Raw genomic sequence first — 23887 nt, 5'->3', positions numbered from 1 at the left:
TCTTTCCAAAGGTTTTACTTGACTCTCTTGATCCTCTCACTTCAACTTGTCCAGTCCAGTGAAGGGAGGTGAAATTTTCTCTTCATACCTGGATTAATTAACAATAAACCACTGGTTTATTTCTTTGTGCAAATGGGAGATGAGAATCTATCAACAGTTAAACCTAGAAGTCCTTAGAAAAGTATAGAGCATACCATGGAAACAGAGGATGCAATAAAAGAACAGAGAGACAGAAAACATTACCAGGCTAGATGAGAAGGTTAGGTACTTTGGAAAGAGAAAGCCCAGCGCCCAAAGGAAAACCAAGCAAAAGACTTGAAAGGAAAAGCAATAAAGGAAAACATTGTCAAAAACTTTATGACTAGATACTTAATTTGAAAAACAAATTAAACAAGGTTTTATTATGTTTACTCTTACTCTACAAAGTTAAATATATTGATGAATACCTAGGATTTGAGTGCAAAAGTAAGCATTCATGTACACTGAGAAAGGTTTAAAAAATGGTCCCATATATTTGGAGGGTGGTGTGGCAGTAGTGAACAAAATTTTAATATTTAGTCCCTTTGATCAGATCCACTTCCAGGAAGCTGTCCTATAGAAGTGCTTGTATAAATATGTAGATATATATAAAATGGTGTTCATTTCAGCATTATTTATGTGCAGCTCAAAACTCTATCAATAGATATCAAATAAATTATGAAAAATACATGCAATACAATTCCACTAAATTATAGAAAATAAGGCAGTCTCTAAGTATTTTAATAGGTAAATATTCTTATATTATTGAGTGAAAAATAAAAGCATAATCCAGAATGTAGTACAGTCTGTCTTGCTCAGTCTCCAGATATGCACGCATGTATGTAAATACGCACAAAATATATATGCATTTGAAACCGTAAAATAATAATGAAATCTCAATGCAGAGGCAATAAAAAAGCTGAACATAAGGTATTGTTAATGCTAGTTGAGATTTTATTGAATCTGAAAAGCTATCCTTAATGTTCATTACCACTGAGAATTATGACATTAAACTTCGTTATTGCTATAAAACAGTTTAATATACAAATCTATTTAAGGAACTGTAATTAAGTACAGTGTAAAGAATTTCACTTCAGATAAATTAAAAAACATGACAAGTTTTTAATTTTATTTTTAGCATTTTGACATGTATATATTTGGGAATAGAAGCATACCTTAGATATATATTTAACCAATTTTTTTCTGGCAGAGGGTGTGAAAATTCAGCCATTCAATTAAAAGAGGAATGCTTCAAAACCAAAGAATTACTATTTTAAAATTGTTCTCTAATTTCTATATTCTTATTCCATAATATTACTGTAATAGTTTACATTTTTTAAAAACCTGACTTGTAGAGCTTCTTAAACTTATATATTTGATAATTATGTGTGTAACAAAAATTGTGGACGTTTGCTTATGTTTCACAGGAGATAAGTAAATTAGAGGAGCATGTGTACAATACATCAGCAGAAATTAAGTCTCTGGAAGAAAAACAAGTGCATTTGGAACAGGATATAAAAGGAGAAGTGAAACTGTTGAATAACATCACTAATGATCTCAGGCTGAAGGATTGGGAACATTCTCAGACACTGAAAAATATCACTTTAATTCAAGGTAAAATATCCTCTCATTCTCCAGATGATGATGTACTAAAATGCACTGATATATGCAGAAATTTGATATGGGAAACTCTCTGGTTTTAAAATAGTTTACTACAAATTTTACCACAAAGATCCAGAGGAAGGAGCCTTGAGATCATATCAAGACATGTTAAGATGACAGTATCTTGGTATCCTTAAATGGTGATTTTAAAAAAAGCAAAAAAAAATGAAATTGCTCTTACGGTTTAATGAATTATTGTTCAGAATTTCTCATATGTACAAATACAAGTTTTCTGTGAGGCACAAAGTTCTCTACCTGTCTGTAAATCAAGCTTGTTAATTCTATTTTTCTAAACTTACAGATTTTTTCTTCTTACCTGATCAATTGTATTATTAATTAGAAGGGTCTTTTGAATTCTCCAAAAAAACAATGAGTTTGTCAATTTCTTCTTTAGCTCCTGTGAGTAAAACAAGGTGAATTGAATCTTACTGACTTCTAAATTAGTATATATATCATATATATTTCTATACTAGGTTTTAGTCATTATTTACATTTTAACTTTTTTTTTCATATTTTACTTTCAACCTTTGTTATCCTTTGTATTAGGCTTGTCTCTTGTAAAGAATAGTTCTTAAAATTTACTATGCAATCTGGCCATCTCTTTTCACCATATTTATTTCTACTGTCATTTTATGCTCCATTTCTGTCCAGTCCCATGTTCCTTTTGCTTTCCTTCCATGTCAACTTTAGTATTATTTGAAATTTTTCTCATTAAACTTTTCTCTCTATCAAGGGCACCAAAAAGATTTTGGAAACCTTATATTTATTTTTATTTTGCTGATAGTCATCCTTAAAATTTATCTTAAAGTCACAAGTTGATCAGTATCTTCACCTTCATCCTCAAATATACAAGGAAATTAAAACGCTCTGATGACCCTCTTCCCTGGTTTCCTGCTGTCTTTGAGTATAGCTCATTTCTATTTTATGTATTTTTTAAGCCAAGAATTAAGTCAAGATTGTTTTTCTTACATGATACAGACAATATTTATATAGATTAGCCCATGAGTTTGCCAGTTTTTCCTCCTCCTAAATGTATCTGTGACATCTCTTCTGGGATCATTTTTTTCTTCCTGAAGTATTATTTGGAGATTTGTTTAGTGAAAGTCCATTGGTGGTGAGATGTTTTGATTTCATTTTTTCTATTTTGTCCTTGATCTTTAAAATTGTTTTACCACATACATATTTCTTAGGGTAACAGTTATTATTTTTATTCGTATTTTCTTCTGGTTTATGGCCTTTCTTATTGCTTTTAAAATGATTATGACCACATTGCTTGCCATTATCTTTGTCTTTAATACCTACAATTTCATTAGTCTATGTTTTTTATGTCGACAGTTTTTCCATGTGGCATTTGTTTTACTTCATTTTCTTCCTAAATCCACTTATATTTGTGGATTAAGTCTATCATAAATGTAGGAACATTATCAGCTTCAGTCTCTGAATATTGCCTCTTCACAATTCTCTCTGTCCTTTCCTCTGTAACACTAGTTAAATTCATGTTGGATCTTATTCTAGCTACCATGTCTGTTAAGCTCTACTTTACACTTTCAATTGTTAATTCTTACTAGAATAAGAGAAACAGAAACCCATGTGATTTCATCTTACATAACACTAGTTTAGGATAATTAAGAACTCTTAATATCCAAATTTTTACAAGAAAAGAAAAATTAAAAAAATAAGTCCCAGAGACTATTTACAGTACGATTTTTTTTCTAATGCTCATGATTTAGTAAAAGTAAATAATGTATATTTACACATACACATTTAATGAGAATGGTTGTTTTTAAAATGTAAGAAAATGAGAAACACAAAATTCAGGTTAATGATCGTTTTTGAAAAGGAAGAAGATGAGCGAGATGGGAAAGTGGCTAAATAGATAGCTGTTTGTTGGGTTGTAGTGTTGCAGGTATATTTATTATTATGTTTATAGCTAACTGGTATAGAATATATTGCATGTATTCTTTTTTTTATAAATTTCTTTCTTTCTCTCTTTCTTTCTTTCTCTTTTTTCTCTTTCTTTCTGTCTTTCCTTCTTTCTTTCTTTCTCTCTCTCTCGCTCTTTCTTTCTTTCTTTCTTTCAGTTGGGTCTTTGTTGCTGCGTGCAGGCTTTCTCTAGTTGCGGCTAGTGGGGCTACTCTTCTTTGCGGTGCACGGCCTTCTCATTGTGGTGGCTTCTCTTGTTGTGGAGCACAGGCTCTAGGCGTGCGGGCTTCAGTAGTTGTGGCACACAGGCTCAGTAGTTGTGGCTCGCAGGCTCTAGAGGGCAGGCTCAGTAGTTGTGGCGCATGGGCTTAGTTGCTGTGTGGCATGTGGGATCTTCCCGGACCAGGGCTTGAACCCTTGTCCCCTGCGTTGGCAGTCGGATTCTTAACCACTGCACCACCAGGGAAGCCTCTACTGCATGTTTTCTTTAAGTATTACATTGAAACCAATGATAAAGAAAAATTGAATTAATCAGCTTTCACTCTAACAATTAGACATTCCACTTGGGATTTCGAATTCCACTTGGGATTTCAATTAAATATCCCCAACTTTACAAATCCACACCCAAACCCTTAGTTCTGTTTCTCTCTCTCTCTCTCCCTCTCTCTCTCCCTCTCCCTCTCCCTCTCCCTCTCCCTCTCCCTCTCCCTTTCCCTTTCCCTCTCCCCCTCCCCCTCCCTCTCCCTCTCTCTTTTTTTTGGCCATGCCACACGGCATGTGGGATCTTAGTTCCCTGAACAGGGATCGAACCTGTGCCAAGCCCTTAGTTCTTGAGAGCACCTACCCTCATCCACCCCTCAAATCTGTTGGTTCTCTAGTCTTATCTGTCAATTGAGTCATTGTCCAACTAGTAACTCACTCCAAGGTCTTGGAAGCAAGCTTTGATTTCTCTCTTTCTCTCACTCCCTGTATCCAATCCATATATGAGTCCTGTTAACTCTTCTTCCATATGATAAAACTCCTTCTCACTGTCTCCTCTGCTATGACTCTAATTCAAGCAACTGTATTACAGCCTGGTGTACTACATCAGCTTCCCAATTGTTCTCCCTGATTCTACTCTTAATCCATTCTACAGAGAGCAAAAGAGTGTTATTGAAATGATAATATTAATAACATATGATTAGATCTTTTATCTCTTAAAACCCTCCAATATCTTCCCATTGAACTTGGAATAAAATCTGAACTCCTACTTGATCTGGCACCCATCTACTTATCTGCCCTCTTTTCTAATTTTCCCTCTGTCTAGCTTGGAAGAGCTGGAAGAATGAAAGTGCCATTGAACAGTATAAGTTAACAAGCAGGAAGTGCTGGTTTCACTTCTTGCTGTCATAATGTGCACTAGACAGCTCTCTTTCCCTTTAAATGTTCTCTTAGCTTTCTGTTCTCCTTAGATCCACTCAAAGTTACCTTTCTAGTGATAATTTCTCCCTCCCCATTCTTATTATCTCTCTATATCATGGTGTGCTTTAACTTCCTCATAGTATTTAAAACTACATGATACTGTTTCATGTATACATTTGCTTATTTGTTTATCAGAGATCTTCTCGAATAAAATGCGAATTCCATGAGGTTGGGTCTTGTCTCTCTTGTCTGTCTCTCCATACACAGCACCTGTTAGAGTGCCTGGTATATGGTGGGTGAGCAAATGTATATGCCTTAAAGGAATAAGTGAAAGTAACACTTCCCTTTTATGAAGTTACACTTTGTAATGGCAATGTCATTCTTCCAGATTTCCAAGGTAGAAATTTTAATTGTTGTTGTTATTTTCTCCCAGAATACCATTACTTCTTATGTTCCACATTCTCTAACCCCTTGTCACTCCTTTATATTCTGTGTAAACTATTCTTATCATTACTCTGCCAGACTATTGAAATAGTCTTGCAATCATTTCCTGCCTCAGTCTTTCAGACTACAATCCTTTCTACACTCTTGTTAGAATGCAGCCTTCCTAGAGGGACACCCTAGATTGCAAAGAGACTCTCTATCACCTCCTTATTACACATACACTTTTCTCTGCAGCGCTCAAGTTCTTCTATAGTGCTTCTCTTAACTACTTTTGAATGCCTCATTCCCTGTCTTTTCCCTTTTTGACACCAAATATTTCGATTGATTTTACTGTGATTCTGACATGCCCAATACTTTTTACATCCTGCCTCATGGCTTTTCCTTCACTTGAAAGAATATCTTTCCTCTTCTATTTGTATCTGAAAATATCTTATCTATCATTAATGTCCATAGATGACATACATGCAACCTCTTCCATGAAGCTTTTCTGGTCCCACTGTAGTAATACTCTTGCTGACATTTATATCTTGCTTACTTTTGAACATTAAGTATTCTTTCACAAGAGAATTCCTAATATGATTGTCATATCTAAAAATATCTCATACTGTCTTCTATCGAAATGTTGTCTCTTACTGGAAACAGTAAGTTCATTAAAATTACGGGCTAGTTTTTATATCCTCTACAGCATCTAGTCATAATTTTTAATAAATATTTATTAAACTATAACCCAAGAGAGACATTGTATTAATTAATGAGTGCTTTATCTAATGTCGGTTGTAGGATCAGTGTCATTACTTGGTGTCCCTCCTCTTTTATGTTAGCAATTACTAAATATTTATGAAGATTAAAGAGGTAGAGATATTTTAATATATTTCTCAAGTAATTATAGCAATTAAAGTCTAAAGGACTAAATGAAATTTCATTGTTGAAATGAAATGGTGAAGCAGAATTTGGTGGGGAGTGGGGGATAACATGACTTTAAAAGACAAAGTTGTTAAACATTTGAGGAAGGAACTTAAGAGAAATTAAGAGAAATAAAATATGACTCATTGCTGAAAGCAGTGGTTATGTGGAAAAATTTTAAGCATATTTTTTTTCCAGAAACTAAAAGCACCAAAAAGAGAAAAAAATGTATCAATTGATCAAGTGTCATGATAAAGAAGAAGAAGTGATTGATAGAATTTGAATTTGGAGATTTGTGCAATTAATTATTGGGATTTAAGAAATGAATTGTGTCTTTAACCACTATGTAAAAGAAAAATTCATCTCAGGAATAATGAAAGAACAGATGCCCAAAATTAAATCAATTAATTTTGGAAAAGTATAGCCTAGAACATCAGGAAAGAAGTATTCTAGTTCTGATTTTACCCAACTGGCTTTAAGACCTTGGGAATTCACTCTCTCAGACCTCTATAATTATGTTTGACTAAGCAAGCTTTAAGGCTTCGTCCAGATTAAACACCTCTAAGTCAGTGAGCATGAAAACTGGAAGAAAAAAGAAAAAAAATAAAGAGGTTTAAATAGCAGCAGCCTAGAAGACTTGGCAGATTTTTATGGTGATCTACATGTGAGGCAAGATTGAGAACAAAGTAGGAAATTTATGATCGTAATGAACACGACATGGAGAAGCATAGCTCTGGAAATTTTGGCAGATATTATTAGTGCTATGTTATCATCTGAGGATTTTAAATGATGTGATGTTCCTGGGTTTTCTTTCCCAGTAAATTGGGTAATTTTGATCTATGATATTTTTAAATTACTGAGTATTTTAAATCAGTACATCTCTGTGGCTAAGTAGATATCTTAGTTTTCCTTAAAAACAAAAAATCATAGGGAGACAGCTAATAGCGGATTTGGTGGTGTGTTTTATAGAGGGAATTGTTCATGGCAAATTACTGCTATAGCATTTATGAATTATCCCTCTAACTTTGCAGTTAGATGGTACTAAAGATGATGAAAAATAGTGGAATTCTTATGGGTTCTTGATCTAGGGCAGATCAGATGTTTCGAACAATATTAATCTAGTGTCCTTTGACATATGTTAGCAAGAGAGCTACCGGGAAGCATTGTGTCCATTATTGATGCACAGAGGTGGTTGTTGATGTGATTATGGGACAGAATTTTGAAAGGTTAAATAGTAACTCAGAACCAAGAAGGTGACTACAATAGACTTGAAGTCTCAGACTTAAAGTTCTTCATTCTTTTTTTCCATAATGTGGCAGAATAAATAGCTACATTTCTTTATGTAGAATGATACATAAAAACAAATGTCTGTTGATGCACATTTGTTTTTAAACTGAAATAAATGAATGAATGAGGGTGGAATAGACAAAATATATTCACACCATATTTTAATAAAAAACCCTCTAGATTAGTCCAACTGCAGTATGATAAGGATGTGAGCAACAGCAGGATTGGAGAGACCAGTTTTGGAAGGTAGATGAGAGCATTACGTTGATAATGTTCTCAAAAGTTCTACATAAGAAGCTAAGAGAAAGTAGTATATGATCTGTGTACTTCTATCCCTCCAAACTATCAAAAAGACACTTAAACCATTGAGATACTTTCCACATTTTGCTCTAGGCAGTCGAAGACACATAACAAATTACAGAATTTAAACAGAATGTAATGGGTGAGATTAATGTTACATTGAAGACTAAGATAACAGTAAAAATGTAACATCCAACACACTCAGAACTCTTGAAGGAAAGACTTCACCTCGTTTTCTTACTCTGGGATTCAAGTACCTGGTATCAGCATTTTTATATAGAAATAGACAAAGAGGGATCTTTAACCCTGAATTTTATAAAATAGCATAGATGTATTTGTTATGATTGAGTTAATGCTCCAACATTTGAGCTGTGTACAGTTACTATACATAGTTACATGCAAAATAATTGAAAAGATAGTGAGTTCCATTTCTTACTTATTAAAGAAATGGTGAAAACTCTTGATCTCAGAGGCTAAGAGCCCAGAACTAATCTGTGTCCCTTGTTTCTTGTCTCACACCTTCTAGTTTTTCCTGGAATGTCTGTCTTGCTTTTTTAGAGCCCTAATCACTGAATCACAGTCTTTTCATGTGCTTTTTTTTTTCAAAATGCCATCCTGGAGTACTGTGGATTTGCTTCCCTTTAATTTGCTCAGCAAAATTCAAGCTGCAAATTGAGTCTTTCTGTCCTGCTTGCCCCCTCCATTGTCACTGTGCAGAGATGAATGAACCGCAGCTGTGTTCACGGTTGTGGGAATTAAAACCCCTTTGTTGGGAGAAACTACATTCTGCAGGAATAGAAGATGCGTAGATTCCCATTGATGTAGAACCATGACATCTCTTGTGGACACCTTAATATATGTTTCCGACATTAAGCTATAGCTTAGGAGAATTTGCTAGTTGTTACTACAACTACTTAATGCCCAGTAGTATGCAGTTTGCATGATGATTATGTAAAAAACAAAAAATATACAACAAAAACAGAAAATAAATGTTAGTGATTATTCTCTTAAGATGATAGAATTATGTATTATATTTTCCTCATTTTTTCTAGGCTTTTATGTTTCCTATAATATGTAGTTACTATTGTAATGAAAATGCAATAAAACCTTACAGCCCAATGGTGTGTATGAAGGGAAATGAATGATGTGCCATTGAGAAGAGCAACGATATCTGGAAAATTAAGTCACCAGGGAAGGAAGGTGCTAAAACCCAAGTTGGACCTTGAAAAATCAGAAACAGATCAGAAAAATGGAGAGAGGCAAGGGACAAGGATTTCAAAAGAAGCAAAGAAAATGGACAGAATATATTTACTCATAAGATTATCATTATTTATGGAGCCCCTTCTTAGAATCTTTCAAGTATCATATCTCCCCACCCGATTAAAATTTGTAAACAAGTGCTCTCTAACCAGTGATGCTAAACATAGTTGTGTGTTATCCTTGCTGTCCTTGAACCACGGAAATTGAAAATGACTCTTTTAAAACATCACTATTTGATTATTCTATGGTATGTCCAGGTTCATTTCTTCCTTTTGGAATTGAAAAGAAATTGCTAAGTGTTCTGCTTTAAAGGAAAGGAATAACACTTGTCCTGTGGCACTCCATGTAGAAGAGGGACATACTCAGTGCCATCATTCTAAAGAGGTGATCACTAGATATCTGTTTTGCTGGGCACAGAAAATTCAAATGACTAAATCAGTGTTGATCAAACTCAGTACTGGGGGACACCTTGGTAATTGTCATGCCAGGTAGTCAAAATTTTCCCTGCAACCTCTCCGACTTATTTTATAATGTCTATATCTATCTAGGGATTCTACCTAATATTTTACTTGAAAAGTTATTCCTTTACTCATTTTCACTTTCCTGCCCTTCCCCGCATCTTTCCTACTTACCCAGCATTCTCTTTCTTCTCATTCTCCCCATTCTTCAAAATCCCCTTCGCATCCTATTAAGTCTTTTCAACCACTGCTCCTCTTGCTGATCTGCATTTTTCTAATATCCGAGGGTATCATTTTCAATGATAGGGTTTTTGGTTGTCTACTTTGTGTGGATTTTTGTTTCCCTTGAGGGTATCACACATGACTTGACTTATACATTTTCCACAGAGCATCTAAATTAATGTAGTGAAATCTGCCTGGTGGTGAGGTAACAGGGTGATGCTCCCAGAAGCTTAATCATCAACCTTCTGGTTCCAACCAGTGTGGGGTCTACATACTAGTGGTCAGCGTGTAGTCACCATCCTCCACATGGGTGAAGGGCTTAGTTTCTACAGATCGACTCAAAGATATGTGTCAGATTGTCATGTATACCCATTGAGGAGGAACTAGGACTCCGAACTATCATTCTAGCTACCTTGCTTGACTGCTTCTCCTTTGTTTCTGCATCCCCTCACTCCTCTCATTGTTAACTCCTTGTGCCTGCTCTTTGGGGCTCAGGGAAGGCCTAGGAAACTAAAGCCTTTTTTCTGCAAACAAGAAACAGGGCACCTGGAGGGTGCTTTTGTACCCAGGAAGGCCCTGCAGGGTCCTGCTTGGTTTCAATCCCCCTTTTCTTTGATATTCCTCAGTCCTGAGGGGAACAGAGGTAGGTCAAGAAGGGGAATAAAATTTTGGATAGAGAGGTTAATCATAAACTTGGCAAGGGAGCTCAGTTTTAGGGGCACTGGGTTTCATACCCAGTAGCTACACAATACTAATGTGGATTTGTGCCATCATTGATTGACTCACTGTCTTTCTCTGCCTGCAGCATCTAAGAACCTAGTACACTGCTTGGCACACAGAAGTATTTAGTCCATAATTAGGTTGTCTAATTTAGAGCTATCTCATTGCACTACTCAGTAGCAGGGTATGCGTCCATTCAGGAAGGTTAGTCTCATTCATTCTGTGTAATTGTGCAACAAATAAAAGGCTTTGGATTTACCTACGTAACTGTCTTGACAAATGACAAATCTATTTTACCTATGCTTTAAGCCTATGATCAGTAATTGTCATTTATTTTTTAAAGGTCCTCCTGGACCTCCAGGTGAAAAAGGAGATAGAGGTCCCACTGGAGAAGTTGGTCCACAAGGCATTCCAGGTCCAGTAGGTACGGTAACTACTCCATCATATACTGCAGGGCTAGGTAATGTACATCTGTGAATGTGTGTAGGGGGAATCAGTTATTTGACTGGTTCCCTGTGTGGCGTGTGTGTGTGTGTGTGTGTGTGTGTGTGTCCGTGTCCGCATGTGTATGTTTGTGTGTGTTGAGGGGATATCAAATGATATCAAATGTTGAGGGGATATCAAATGATAATCACTATCATGTTCTGAATGGTAAGCAGTGACTCTTGATTTTTAAAGAAAGTTAAGTGCTTTAACAACATGGGGTTGTTCATAAGTCTAGAGAGTGCTCTCCATATCACTGAGTGCAAACAGTATTTGGCCGACCTAGTTTTAGGTCACATGTGAAGGAAAATATGAAAACCATCTTCACATTGAATATATTTGGAGGTTACCTGGTTTTTAAGATACAAAAAAAAAAACAACTAATGTAAATCAAAGGCAAATTGGATTATACTCCTTATATGGTCCTTAACTGGAATTTATCTGCTTAAACCTATGCAATCTCAATGTAAATATTGACTAGAATACAGATGACTTTTCCCTTTGCTGTCAGCCACTCTCTGTATCTTACTTAGAGCAAAATTGTTTCAAATTATTTTCTTCTATAATCTTGAAAGCAATATTTTGAAAGACAATAATAGAAGACAGAAAAAGAGAAAGAGCATGAACTTTCTTTGCTTTCAAAAAAATAAAGATAATAACAGTAACATGATCATCATGTTATTCATGGCTAGAAATCAAATACCTGCATGCTTTTTGAAGGTGGGGAGTATACTGCTCCGTCTAATGATAACTAGAATAGTTTGTGCTGCTAAAGAAGTGTCTAAATACCAGCGACTTGATCTTAATTTTCTGTGTTTTGATTATATAGACTGTTCTTCTTTCTGATCAATGTATCAACCAGCCCAGGTTAAATCAGAAAAACAATTTTTAAAAATGAAAAGCATGAATTTGACACATGCCAGCCCTTTACATCATAGTGCTTAAAAAGCCAATATATAAAGTTTACCTTAAAAAAAAAAGCTTTTAGAATTCTATATATATATATATATATATATATATATATCAATTGTTGGTTTGCCTTTGAAAGTAATACCAGGTAAGATTCTTTGTTCAGAAAAGTCTTTCTACTTGACTGGCACCCAGCAGATCTTAGCAATGGTGCATTAATGTCATAAGCAGGGGAAGTAACCAGTGTTATATTATCTGCCAGAGCAGCTATTGTCAAAGGTCTGTCAACTCCTCCATTACAAATTGCAATTATCAAAGCTTTATAACTCAACCATAAAAGTTCAGTCTGGGCTACAACTTGCCTTCCAAAGCTTCATCTTGGGAACATCTTTTGTAGCTGTTTCGGAATCAAATAGAAAGAGGGATTTAAAAGTTTCAGCTTTTGTTATCACCCTAGACAGATACCGTTGCAAAGCTGCTTTGATTCTTTAAGTGAGGGTTTAGTCTGCTGCTGTTGGTATTGCTCATATACACAAATAGGCATTATCTGGCCCCTCAAAAAAGAGAGATAGATTTCATTGTTGGAGTGATAAACTGACTCTTTTAGATTTTTAGGTTGCCATTTGAGTTGGTGCACTGCAGCAAAAATATTCAAGTTACTAGGCATCTTTCCTACCTGATTGCTTCAATCTGTTTTTTTCCTTGCCAGATTGCCTATTTGCCCCATGTCTGGTAGGAAATCAGGAAGTTAAAAGTATATGATGGACTGTCTTGATAATTCTACTTCCTGATTTAAGCAGGCTTACTAAAATCCCACCTATAGGGACTTCCCTGGTGGTCCAGTGGCTAAGACTCCGTGCTCCCAATGCAGGGGGCCCAGGTTTGATCACTGGTCACGGAACTAGATCCCACATGCTGCAACTAAGAGTTCACGTGCCTCAACTAAAGATCCCACATGCCACAACTAAAAGATCCCATGTGCCGCAACTAAGACCTGGTGCAGCCAAACAAATAAATAAATAAATATTACAATGGGAGTGTTTAAAGAAAAGACAAAAGAAACCCTGTACCAACAAAACAAAACAAAAACAAACAAACAAAAAATACCTATACATGCAAATGAGCCCACTAAACTCAGCTTGACTCGAAACCATGATATGAAAATCTGAGAAGATATACGTGCTTAGTAGTATTAAATAATCAGTACATTAAATATATTACAATTGTTACTCATGTACTGGGGTGGATATTATGTTACACTGGCTTTATCTCAAAATAATATAATAGAAATTCATTTCAGCATGCCATTTCCTTGGAAGCATGCCAAGGAGAATTACCTATAACCTTTTACTTTAAAAAAATGTTTACTGAATACTTTCCCTGTGCCTGGGACACACACACACACACACACACACCCACACACACACACACACACACACGGCTACATTATTGTTTGGGATTACAATGGAGTATGTAAAAACAAGAGCATGAGAGATAGAGTAATATATTCCTGCACTAGGGCCTCAGTATTTTTTTAATAAATATTCTTTGATACCTCTCATTGCTTGACTTGTGATTTTTCTGGGACAAATCTTAAAAGTCCAATTTTTACCTTACATTTCAAAGTTATCATTTCAGCTATAGCAAAATTCTGCCATTTGAAGATTCCTGATTAGACTATATAAGGCTTCCAGTTAAAACTCGAAGATTTTTTTTTCTTGTGTGTTTTTATTTTTAGTGACAATCTGTTACATATTGAATATCTACAGTGTACTAAATGCACTATGTTTCTACTTACTGTTACTGTTATCTATCAATTTTTACACATGAAAGTTTAGGAAAGACATTGTTCCTCCTTTTGGAGATTCACCTCCTTCATATCCATTAGTGAAATTAGATTGTTTCATTATTCTCTCAAATCTTCATGCAAAATGAATTATTACCACTGTTTTGGGTTTTTTTTTTTTTTTCTTCATTTACCATATAGGTCCTCCAGGTCTTAAAGGTGATCGAGGATCCATTGGTTTTCCTGGAAGTCGAGGATTCCCAGGATCAGCGGGGAAGACCGGGAGGCCAGGTATTATGATAATGCATATTTTCTTCACAGAATATGTAAAATAAATACCAGATCATAGATATTCCTTTCAACTTCTTAGATAACAGAAACAATGGTCATCATAGTATGAAAAGCAGCACTCACATGCAGTTTATTTTCTGATCTGAAACATTTTGAAACTGATTTCTGTCCACCTGAGGAAAGTTTCTATGTCCAAAAGGAAAACAGTTCCATATAAAATCACAACAGAGGATCTGTCAACTCCACACCACTATAAATCACCATGAAGAATGGTATCTATCTTAGAATAAAGAGAGTGGAAAGACTGGTAGAGAAAAACAAACAAGCCAAGTATTAACACCCCTTTAACCAAAACCGCCAAACCCTGTTAAGTTACAGTTAGCAAAATACAGGCAGACCTGAAATCCTGTCCTTTACAAGATAACCTGCCTGCTACTGTATATTAGTACTTAATAATCACCATGTTCGGGCCCTTTACAATTTACATACATGATGATATTATTTCTACTCCTTATGCCGCTAGCCTAAGCTTGAATTGTGAACTGTACACAGAAATTTTAGAAGAGAGCAGGGGACAGAAAAATGCAGAACCAGTTAGCTGTATTACCAAGTGGTAAGTAATAAAACATTTGTAAAGTGGGACAAAACTAATGGAAGCTGGAAGCTGTGGAAGTAGAAAGTAGAGTGATTAACTCTGTACAGCAAGACAAGATGTTACAAAGAAAGTCGTGTTAGAGCTGGCCTAAAGATGCGCAGAATTCCTTTACATCTGTGGTTCTCAAGCTTGAGCAGACATTAGAATTACCTACAGGGCCTGTTAAAACAGCTGACTGGGCTCCACCTCCGGAGGACTTTCTGATACAATAGGTTAGGGATTGGGCTCCCTGGGGAATGTTTGCTCCTCACAAGTTTCCAGGTGACAGTGATGATGCTGATCAGGGACCACACTTTGAGAACCACATCTTCAGGTGAAGAAAACTGGAGAAAGAGAGACTGTAAAAATGAAAGCAGGGGTAGAGGTAATAAATCCCTTGACAAAAGATATTCTCCGGATATTACTTCCTTATTAAAAGACTCAAATTTGGTAGAAATATGAGCAGCAGTGCCTGGTACTAGTTTAGTTATACTGCAGATTAAAGCAGTGAATGCATTCTTCCTCTACAAGAGTCCAAAGAGGGTAACAAAATTAGAAATAAAATCTACTAATTGTCATTTTCTAATTAATGACACAGCCTGGACTATCCGAGTAATATCAAAGCAAAGTGATTTCAAAGCAAAAAGATTAAGAAAGAGCAGCCCTATTTATTTTCTATTTTCTCTCCTGCTCTCCTTTTCTTCCCCACCCTGCCCTCTTCCTTCCACATGTATTAAGTACTCAATATATATATACAAGGGACAATGCTTGGTACAGGGAAATGAGAAGTAAATAAGACACAGTCCTTAACTGATAAAGTATACAAATATAAGAAGAGAAAGGGAAGACTTTCTTCTTGATCCATGGCAGATCTATAGAGCATTTACCATCTGACAGATTTACTGCAGAGAGCTCGGAGGATTTAATTGAAGTGTTACCTTACATATCTTCAAAATCCCTAGAGTACTCTGAACAGGACCTCATTAAATGAACTAGGTTTTCCAGCAATGTAAATAATGTGCTTCTCTCCAGTTAGACTCCTGGAGTCCATTCAAAGTCTGATTCTAAGGGTGAGTTATGGTCTTTCTTAGGAATGTCTAAAATTATAGACCACAATGAATTCCTTTATTTATTTGACAAACAGCTATTGAACACTCTGTGCCATTCATGGAGATATTTATAGTCGAATATATGGGTTTGGAACTCAGAGGGGAAGCCAGAGGTAGAAAGACAAAGTTGTAGCTATGCTCATATAAATGTTCACTGAAGTCAATGAATTTTAATAATCATTGATTTTAGTAATATTTTATGGGTAGGCAACAGTGAGAAGAGAAAGGGCCTAGGATAAAGCCTTGAGTGGTTCCAGACGTACAGACTGAGCAGAAAGAGCAAAGCAGCCGGAGTGAGGAAGAAAACCCAGAGAAGGTGGTGTGGAAAAAAACCAAAGGAGTTCCAAAAGTTGGTCAAGTGAGATGCAGTCAACAGAAAGCTTCTTCCATTTGTTGCTGTGAGGATGTTGCCTTTACTGAGAGCAGCTTTGGTGGGGCTGGGTGGAGTGGGGTGGAAGCCAGACTGGGGAATGCCCAGGGGTGCCAGGTGATGAGGCTGGTAGACAGCAGGGTAGAGCAGTCTGGCTCTTCAGAGGGGGAGGAAGAGATCGGTTTTTTCATTTGATTTTGTTTTTTCTTTGAAAGTGAATTTGAATACTATTTAAATGCTGACAGCAAGGTAAAATAGAGAAGTTGTTGAAGATACAGAGGAAAGAAGGGTTAAAAAGATTGTGGAAGGTTAAGAAGAAGGTTGAAGGTGAAGAATTCAGGAAATAGAAAGAAGCATTAGGCAGAGGAGGGAAGATGTCACATCTGAATTGAAGTAGGTGAAAAGAGCTGGGCTGGACTAAGTGTGCCTGTGTGTGAAGATGAGGAACCCAGTGCCTAGCTCATGGCAGGGGCTCTGAAAATGCTTGAAGTCACAATGATGCTGTTGAAAATACCTCCTCTTATATTGATATTTAAAGTTAGAGTGGCGGTATATTACATACCATCTCCTTCTTACTTTTCAGTGGCTTTCAGAAATATTAGTTCTTTATTTTTGACAGAAGAGTGACATATCTGACAGGAGGTGGTTAACTCCAGGTTTTGACAAAGCCCTTGGGCTCGTTTTTAGCCTAAGATGTCATTATAAAGGAGGGAGGAATCCCTGTTCTCTAGAAAGGATGTTTTTAATGTGTTCAAGTGTGAGAAAAGATTTCCAAGTGTCGTCTGTGAGGAAATCAAGGAATCATGCTAAAATGACATAAAACATTTTTTTTTTATTTATAAGAAGAAAAGTGGGTCATTTGTTCAGCTCTCTGGCTTGAATAGAGACCAAGGTATCGTTAACATACCTAAGACAGGGACTTCCCTGGTGGCGCAGTGGTTAAGAATCTGCCTGCCAATGCAGGGGACGTGGGTTCGAGCCCTGGTCCGGGAAGATCCCACATGCTGTGGAGCAACTAAGCCCGTGCACCACAAATACTGAGCCTGTGCTCTAGAGCCCGAGAGCCACAACTACCGAGCCCACGTGCCACAACTACTGAAGCCCACATGCCTAGAGCCCATGCACCGCAACAAGAGAAGCCACCACAATGAGAAGCCCACGCACCGCAACGAAGAGTAGACCCCACTTGCCGCAACTAGAGGAAGCCTGCACGCAGCAACAAAGACCCAATTCAGCCAAAAAATAAATAAATAAATTTATTTAAAAAATAAAATACCCAAGACAAACTACAACATGAAAAGACTTCCCAGAGTAATTTTACAATTATTTTCTAATTCTGAAAATAACGCTAGAATGATAAAATTAAGCTTGTTTATTATATTATCTTCTCTGAAAAGAATTAGAACTGATCAGTTACACCATTTTAACCCCCCTCCCCCAATTTTTGTTTAATATCTTAGATTTTTCCTCTTGAGGAAATCTAAAACTTTGGTATTATATCTTATAAAAGCCTACCATCCAAAAAAAAAAAATAGAAAAGGTTTTAGGTACTTTGTGCTAAATTAATGATTCTTGTCAATTTAATATTACCTGAAATGACTGAATCACAATTGAAAAATGAATTTAATGATGTACAGTGTAATCATATATGCAAAGCAATTAGAGACTATTATACCATGATAAGGAATGGTTGGCATTTCAAAATAAAATTTTAATTGGAAATAGCTTCAGTTTTTAAGTGCTAAATCTCAATTTTCATGTTACTCATCACACGTTATTTTGTATTTTTTTTAATCTGGTAAATTGGAGATCAAAAAAGTCTTCTCTAAGAGGTGAATAAGGACAAATGTTCGAAAACAAAGCATGGATAAGGCAAAGTAAGCTAGAGAAACAGACCAAAAAAAACAACAAAATAATGATTAAAACTGCAAAATAAAATGTAAAATAATTTTGCCATAAAAAAGTGAAATGAAAAAATCCTCTCATTCACTGAAAATAAAATTAGCTAAGTTATGTTGTAAAACAAATAAGAGCTACCATCTCTTACATGCATCTCTTAAGAGCAAGGCCCTTTATAAACATTGCTGCTAATTTTCAAGGCAGGTTTGCAATGGAGGGTACTATTTTTTCATTTGAAAGAAGAATAGACTTCAGCTCAGAAAGGTTTAAAGACTTGTTCTGAGCCACATACCTAATAAGTGGCAGAGCAAAATAATTCAACACAAGAGAATCTAAAATTATTGTTATTATTCCAAAGCTCATGATCTTTGAACTATGCCCTTTGAGCTCTTGGATGAAAAGAGAACAGTCCTTGATTTTGCTGGAGGAAATCAAGAACATTAATGAAGATTTTGACTTAGAGATAGATGGCTCTATGGTCAGTCCTGCATTTATGCCAGGAAGGTGATTACTTACAATACATATCTGACGACTCTTGGAAGAAGAATCGATATGTGAGAACAGTACCCCTCTAGTGAGATGCAATTGTCATCGTTGAATTTTCTTGTTGGTACTAAGGGCTTAACCTCTGGATATAGCTTTGGGAACCTTAGGTGAAATAGCAACCCATTAGCAAAGAGCAGGGTCTTAACAATGTTTCCATATAAGGTCCTGACCCTTATTAGCACAGGGTCTGTAGCACACCTCTAAAGGATGTGAATGAGGTTTCTCGAAGCCAAAAGTAACTATCTAGAGGTTTAGACACCCCTCAGACCTTCCCAGCTTCCCCCAAGACTGAGGTAATTGGGATCTCACCACTCCCAGAAATTCATTCACAGCTCCATCTTTGCTAGGCTTCACATAAAAGAAATAGAAAACAAGACAGACAGATTGTAATGGGAACAGAAAAACAAGGTTTGGGATGAGATGGAGGATACCAGGCTTTCTGGGAGAGGGAGGAAGACACAAAGAAGGAGGAGGAAAAGGAGTGTGAATAATCCCAAACAAACTGCTTACACCTCAGTTTTGCCTACTTTAGGAAAATGGAACATTTAGTGTCCTGGTAAGTAATCTGAGATAATGTATGTAAAGGACCTACCCATAAAATGCTAAGTTCATAAGAGGGTTTCTAAAATGATAGCTATTAGTATTATCATCATCATCGTCATCAACATTATTATGTCTGAAAATCTGTAGGTTGTTATACGTTGTTATTCTAGATGACCTTGTGTTGCTGTCTCCATTTCAAGCGCTGTGAATTGCCTAAATTTAAAAAAGTTTTTTCTTTTTATTTATTTTTATTTTTTTAAAGGAAATTCTGGACAAAAAGGCCAGAAGGGGGAAAAAGGGAGTGGAAGCGTGCTAAGTAAGTTTATGGTTTCTTGGTTTTTTTGTGTGTGCCTTTGTAATAAACAAGCTTGTGATAGTGGTGGTCTGGGCTTGAGGCAAAGGTTGAGAACTTCAGTGTTGATCCATGGGGATTCTCTGGAAGTCAGCCACAGCTTTCTACAAATAAACTGTGCTAACTGGTGTAAAACAAATAGATTAAATTATACTACTCTAAATCTCATTACCCATTTGTATTTAGTTTTTGTGATGAGTGTAATTTTCTAAAAATTTCACATAGAAAATTGTTCAATTTTCAAGCCAATTTCAATCTGCTGAAAGAGAATCAAGCTTATGAATAGAAACAATACAGCCTCCCTACCTACTAACTGAAATAACTGAAATGTTACATATAGGAATTTGAACAATCTAAGAACAGGCTAATTCTCTGACAGCTGGGGTATTTTTGTGTGTTTTGTTTTGTTTTGATAAAAACTTGAGAAGTGGTATTCGATATCCCAGACCTTCAAAACTGCAACAGAATAGATTTCACAACAGGGATCTCTGTGGGTGGAATGCTGACCTCATGTTCCAATGTAGAGAATCTGTACATTGGATCTTGAAAACTAGATATTAGATAAGATATCTTCAGTAGTCACAGTGCCATAAGTCATTGGTTGTGTGTCTAGGCCAAATCTACCAGATATAATGAAAGGATTTTGAAAGGGAATGAGGAATCCACACTTGATTTCTCAGAAACCAAGCGTTCCTCCTCTGTGTTCCTAGTTGGAGCTGCATGTAGTGTGTGTGTGTGTGTGTGTGTGTGTGTGTGAGAGAGAGAGAGAGAGAGAGAGAGAGAGAGAATAAGTGATACACAACTATCATAATCTTTACCCATCAAGGGTCTGTTTTAGGCAGATTTTCACAAATCCTTTAATGGATCCCCAAATCTAGCAGTTTTCAGTTGTAATTATTGTTTAAAAAATGCAGTCCCAGTTTCTCTGTCTTAGTAAAAATAATTATTTTTACCTCATACACTGTGTTGATGCCACATTTAGGCAGCTTAGGGTCACCATTGTGAATGCCAGCCATTGAAGTGTGGTGTAACCACATGATGCTTTCTACAGTTGTTTTCATAAGTGTTTGCATTGTTGAAGTGTGTTTGCCCCTAAATTGAACAACACTGAGTATTGTGTGTCTCCTCAAAGTGCTTTAGTGTTAGTCAATGATTATTATTGTTGTTATTATTATATTAAGATAATAGAAACAATAGGAAAAATTCTCCTTTGTGTCCATTTATTCTTTGATGTGATCACTTTGATCTGTTGTTTTACTTTTTATTCCATTTCTTCTCCTTTCTCCTTGTCACTCCATTTATTTTCACTGAACTCCTGTGTAACTCTTCCCTATCTGCATGTTTATTTCTATCTTTATCTCTACCTTTATCTTTGATTCTTCTTTATCTCCTTTTCTCCTTTTCCTGAGACTTTCTCTGAGCTTCTTAACCTTGACTCTGGTTAAGCTTGGCAAATAAGGGACACCTTTATTTTGTAGCCTGTTAATCTAACACCCACACTGTCTTTTGTTACCTGAGGTAATCAAATGCTTTGAATTTTTTTTTTTCAGATACGTTCAGATATGTTTTCAGTTACAGATATTTTCGTGGCTGTTTTGAAGTTTACGTGCTTGCTTTCTTTGAGGAAGTATTAAGAGAGATTTCTGTGTATAAATGTGTGTGTGTGTACATAGCCTCCAGATTCCTCTCCACGTACCCAGCCCCTCATGGAGAGTATATAATTCCTTAATGTTTCAAAAAGACAGAAAGAATCAAATACAGAAACATCTATACAGTGTGTTCTGTTTTCTCCTTATTTAAGTTAATATGCCAATCATCTGCTATGGCAGTGTGTGTGGCTCTTTTCTCTCAGTGGCTACACACTCTTCCATTGTATAGCGCTACCATAATTAGCATAATGTATCATTCAGTTCCCTAGTCATGAACACTTGATGATTTTTCTTTGCTTTAGCTTGGCTTTAAGAAACAGTGCTACATTCAGCACTCTTTTACATGATCTTGTGAGAATATTTTTTAATAGAGAATTTGCTAGCAGTAGAATCAATAGTTCAAAGGTGACGTGCATTTTACAATTTGATGGATTCTTACAAATGGCTTCCAAAAGGTTGTGCCAATTTGTTCCCTGTGAAAGTGCGTGATTCCCCACATATTCAATTAATTCTGGTATATGAAAATTTATATTGAATTATTTTGCTGTACTTTTAGAAAATATTTTTCAAGCATGATTTAAATATAACAAAAGTAATCATTGATTTCCTCTTTTATTTGTTTTTTGGTTCAGCTTTTTAGAATTAATTTTTATTAGAGTGTAGTTGATTTACAATATTGTATTGGTTTCTGCTGTATAGCAAAGTGAACTAGTTATACATATAGATATATCCACTCTTTTTTAGATTCTATTCCCATATAGGTCATTACAGAGTACTGAGTAGAGTTCCCTGTGCTATACAGTAAGTTATTATTAGTTATCTATTTTATATATAATAGTGTGTATATGTCAATCCCAATCTTGAAATTTATACCCCCCCTTCCCCATTGGTAACCACAACTTTGTTTTCTACATCTCTGACTCTATTTCTGTTTTGTAAATAGGTTCATTTGTACCATTTTTTAAGATTCCACATATAAGCAATATCATATGGTCTTTGTCTTTCTCTGTCTGACTTACTTCACTCAGTATGACAATCTCTAGGTCAGTCCATGTCACTGCAAATGGCATTATTTCATTCTTTTTTATGGCTGACTAATATTTTATTGTATATATATACCACACCTTCTTTATCCATTCCTTTGTTGGTGGACCTTTAGGTTGTTTCTATGTCCTGGCTATTGTAAATAGTGCTACAGTGAACATCGGGGTACATGTATCTTTTTGAATTATGGTTTTCTCTGGATATATGCCCAGGAGTGGGATTGCTGGATCATATGGTAGTTCTAGTTTTAGTTTTTAAAGGAACCTCCATACTGTTCTCCATAGTGGCTGTACAAATTTACATTCCTACCAACAGTATAGGAGGGTTCCCTTTTCTCCACACCCTCTCCAGCATTTGTTGTTTGTAGATTTTCTGATGATGCCCATTCTGACTGGTGTGAGGTGATACCTCATTATAGTTTTGATTTGCATTTCTCTAATAATTAGCGATGTTGAGCATCTTTCATGTGCCTCTTGGCCATCTGTATGTCCTCTTTGGAGAAACGTTTATTTAGATCTTCCACCCATTTTTTGATTGGGTTGTTTGTTTTTTTGATATTGAGCTGCGTGAGCTGTTTGTATATTTTGGAGATTAATCCCTTGTTGGTCACTTCGTTTGCAAATATTTTCTCCCATTCTGTGGGTTTTCTTTTCATTTTGTTATGGGTGCCTTTGCTGTGCAAAACCTTTTAAGTTTAATTAGGTCCCATTTGTTTATTTTTGTTTTTATTTTCATTACTCTGGGAGGTGGATCAGAAAAGACCTATCACATCTGGCTGTGATTTATGTCAGAGAGTGTTCTCCCTGTGATTTCCTCTAAGAGTTTTATAGGATCTAGTCTTACATTTAGGTCTTTAATCCATTTTGAGTTTATTTTTGTGTATGGTGTTAGAGAATGTTCTAATTTCATTCTTATTTCCTCTTTTACATATGTGTCAGGACCAGCATAACTCCCTGATCATATTAGGGCAGGCCCCTTTGAAGATCAGGTGGGTTGGGCGGGACACCCTGTGCCACCATCTCACTAAAAGGACCTTCACCTCTGGACAAGTCACAGCACAACTGATTCCAAGATCCCTTTGTGGCTCCTCCAGACAACCTTGGTTCCCGAATGGTGCCTGGCTTCCGCATGCCTTCCTCTCCTGGTCCTTGGTACTGTTTGGCTCTCTGCTCCCTTGCTCATACCTCTACCCACTCTAGCACCCCACCATCACCACCGTCCTGAGCTGGGACGCCTCCCAGGTACTGACTGGCGGGCTGTTCCTACCTTCCTCAGAGCTAGGCCAGGAGCCCTCTGCCACCCGCTCATCCAGTGTCTTCTGAACCCATCGGATTCCAGGAGAAATCTCATGGATACCGATTATATGTGCATTCTCTACCCTCAAAAGTACCAGTCTCAACCAGAGATAGGGATGCCCTAAAAGAATCCGTTTGTTCATTCAGCATATGTTTATTGTGTACCTCCTGGAGCTGGACTAAACTGCTCATAAGATAGCCATTGTCCCTGGACTTCCTGAACTAATTGTCCCAGGAACACATAGACGTGGAAACAGGCAGTTATAGAATAGAGCAGAGGTATATGGTGGGAAGGAACAGGGCTCCATAGGTGTTCAGAGCAGGTCAAGACTTTTTAATTCCTTAGAATTTTAAAAAGGTAAATTGACTTTGATTTGCT

At 36.3% G+C, this 23887-nt stretch overlaps 1 protein-coding gene across 1 annotated transcript in view; it reads left to right on the top strand.

Moving 5' to 3' along the window:
- Positions 1-23887, top strand: part of MSR1 (macrophage scavenger receptor 1) — a 65794-nt gene that overhangs the window by 19058 nt on the left and 22849 nt on the right. Inside the window, exons 5-8 of the mRNA XM_060001374.1 lie at positions 1446-1632; positions 10942-11022; positions 13978-14067; positions 19431-19484. Of these exons, the coding sequence (XP_059857357.1) occupies positions 1446-1632; positions 10942-11022; positions 13978-14067; positions 19431-19484 (412 nt within the window). The remainder of the gene's footprint in view (positions 1-1445; positions 1633-10941; positions 11023-13977; positions 14068-19430; positions 19485-23887) is intronic.

This window comes from Delphinus delphis, chromosome 21 (genome assembly GCF_949987515.2).
Source record: "Delphinus delphis chromosome 21, mDelDel1.2, whole genome shotgun sequence".
In the NCBI taxonomy this organism is placed as follows: domain Eukaryota; kingdom Metazoa; phylum Chordata; class Mammalia; order Artiodactyla; family Delphinidae; genus Delphinus; species Delphinus delphis.
Note: the sequence above shows the minus strand (reverse complement) of the source record. Positions and strands in the feature narration are given on the sequence as shown.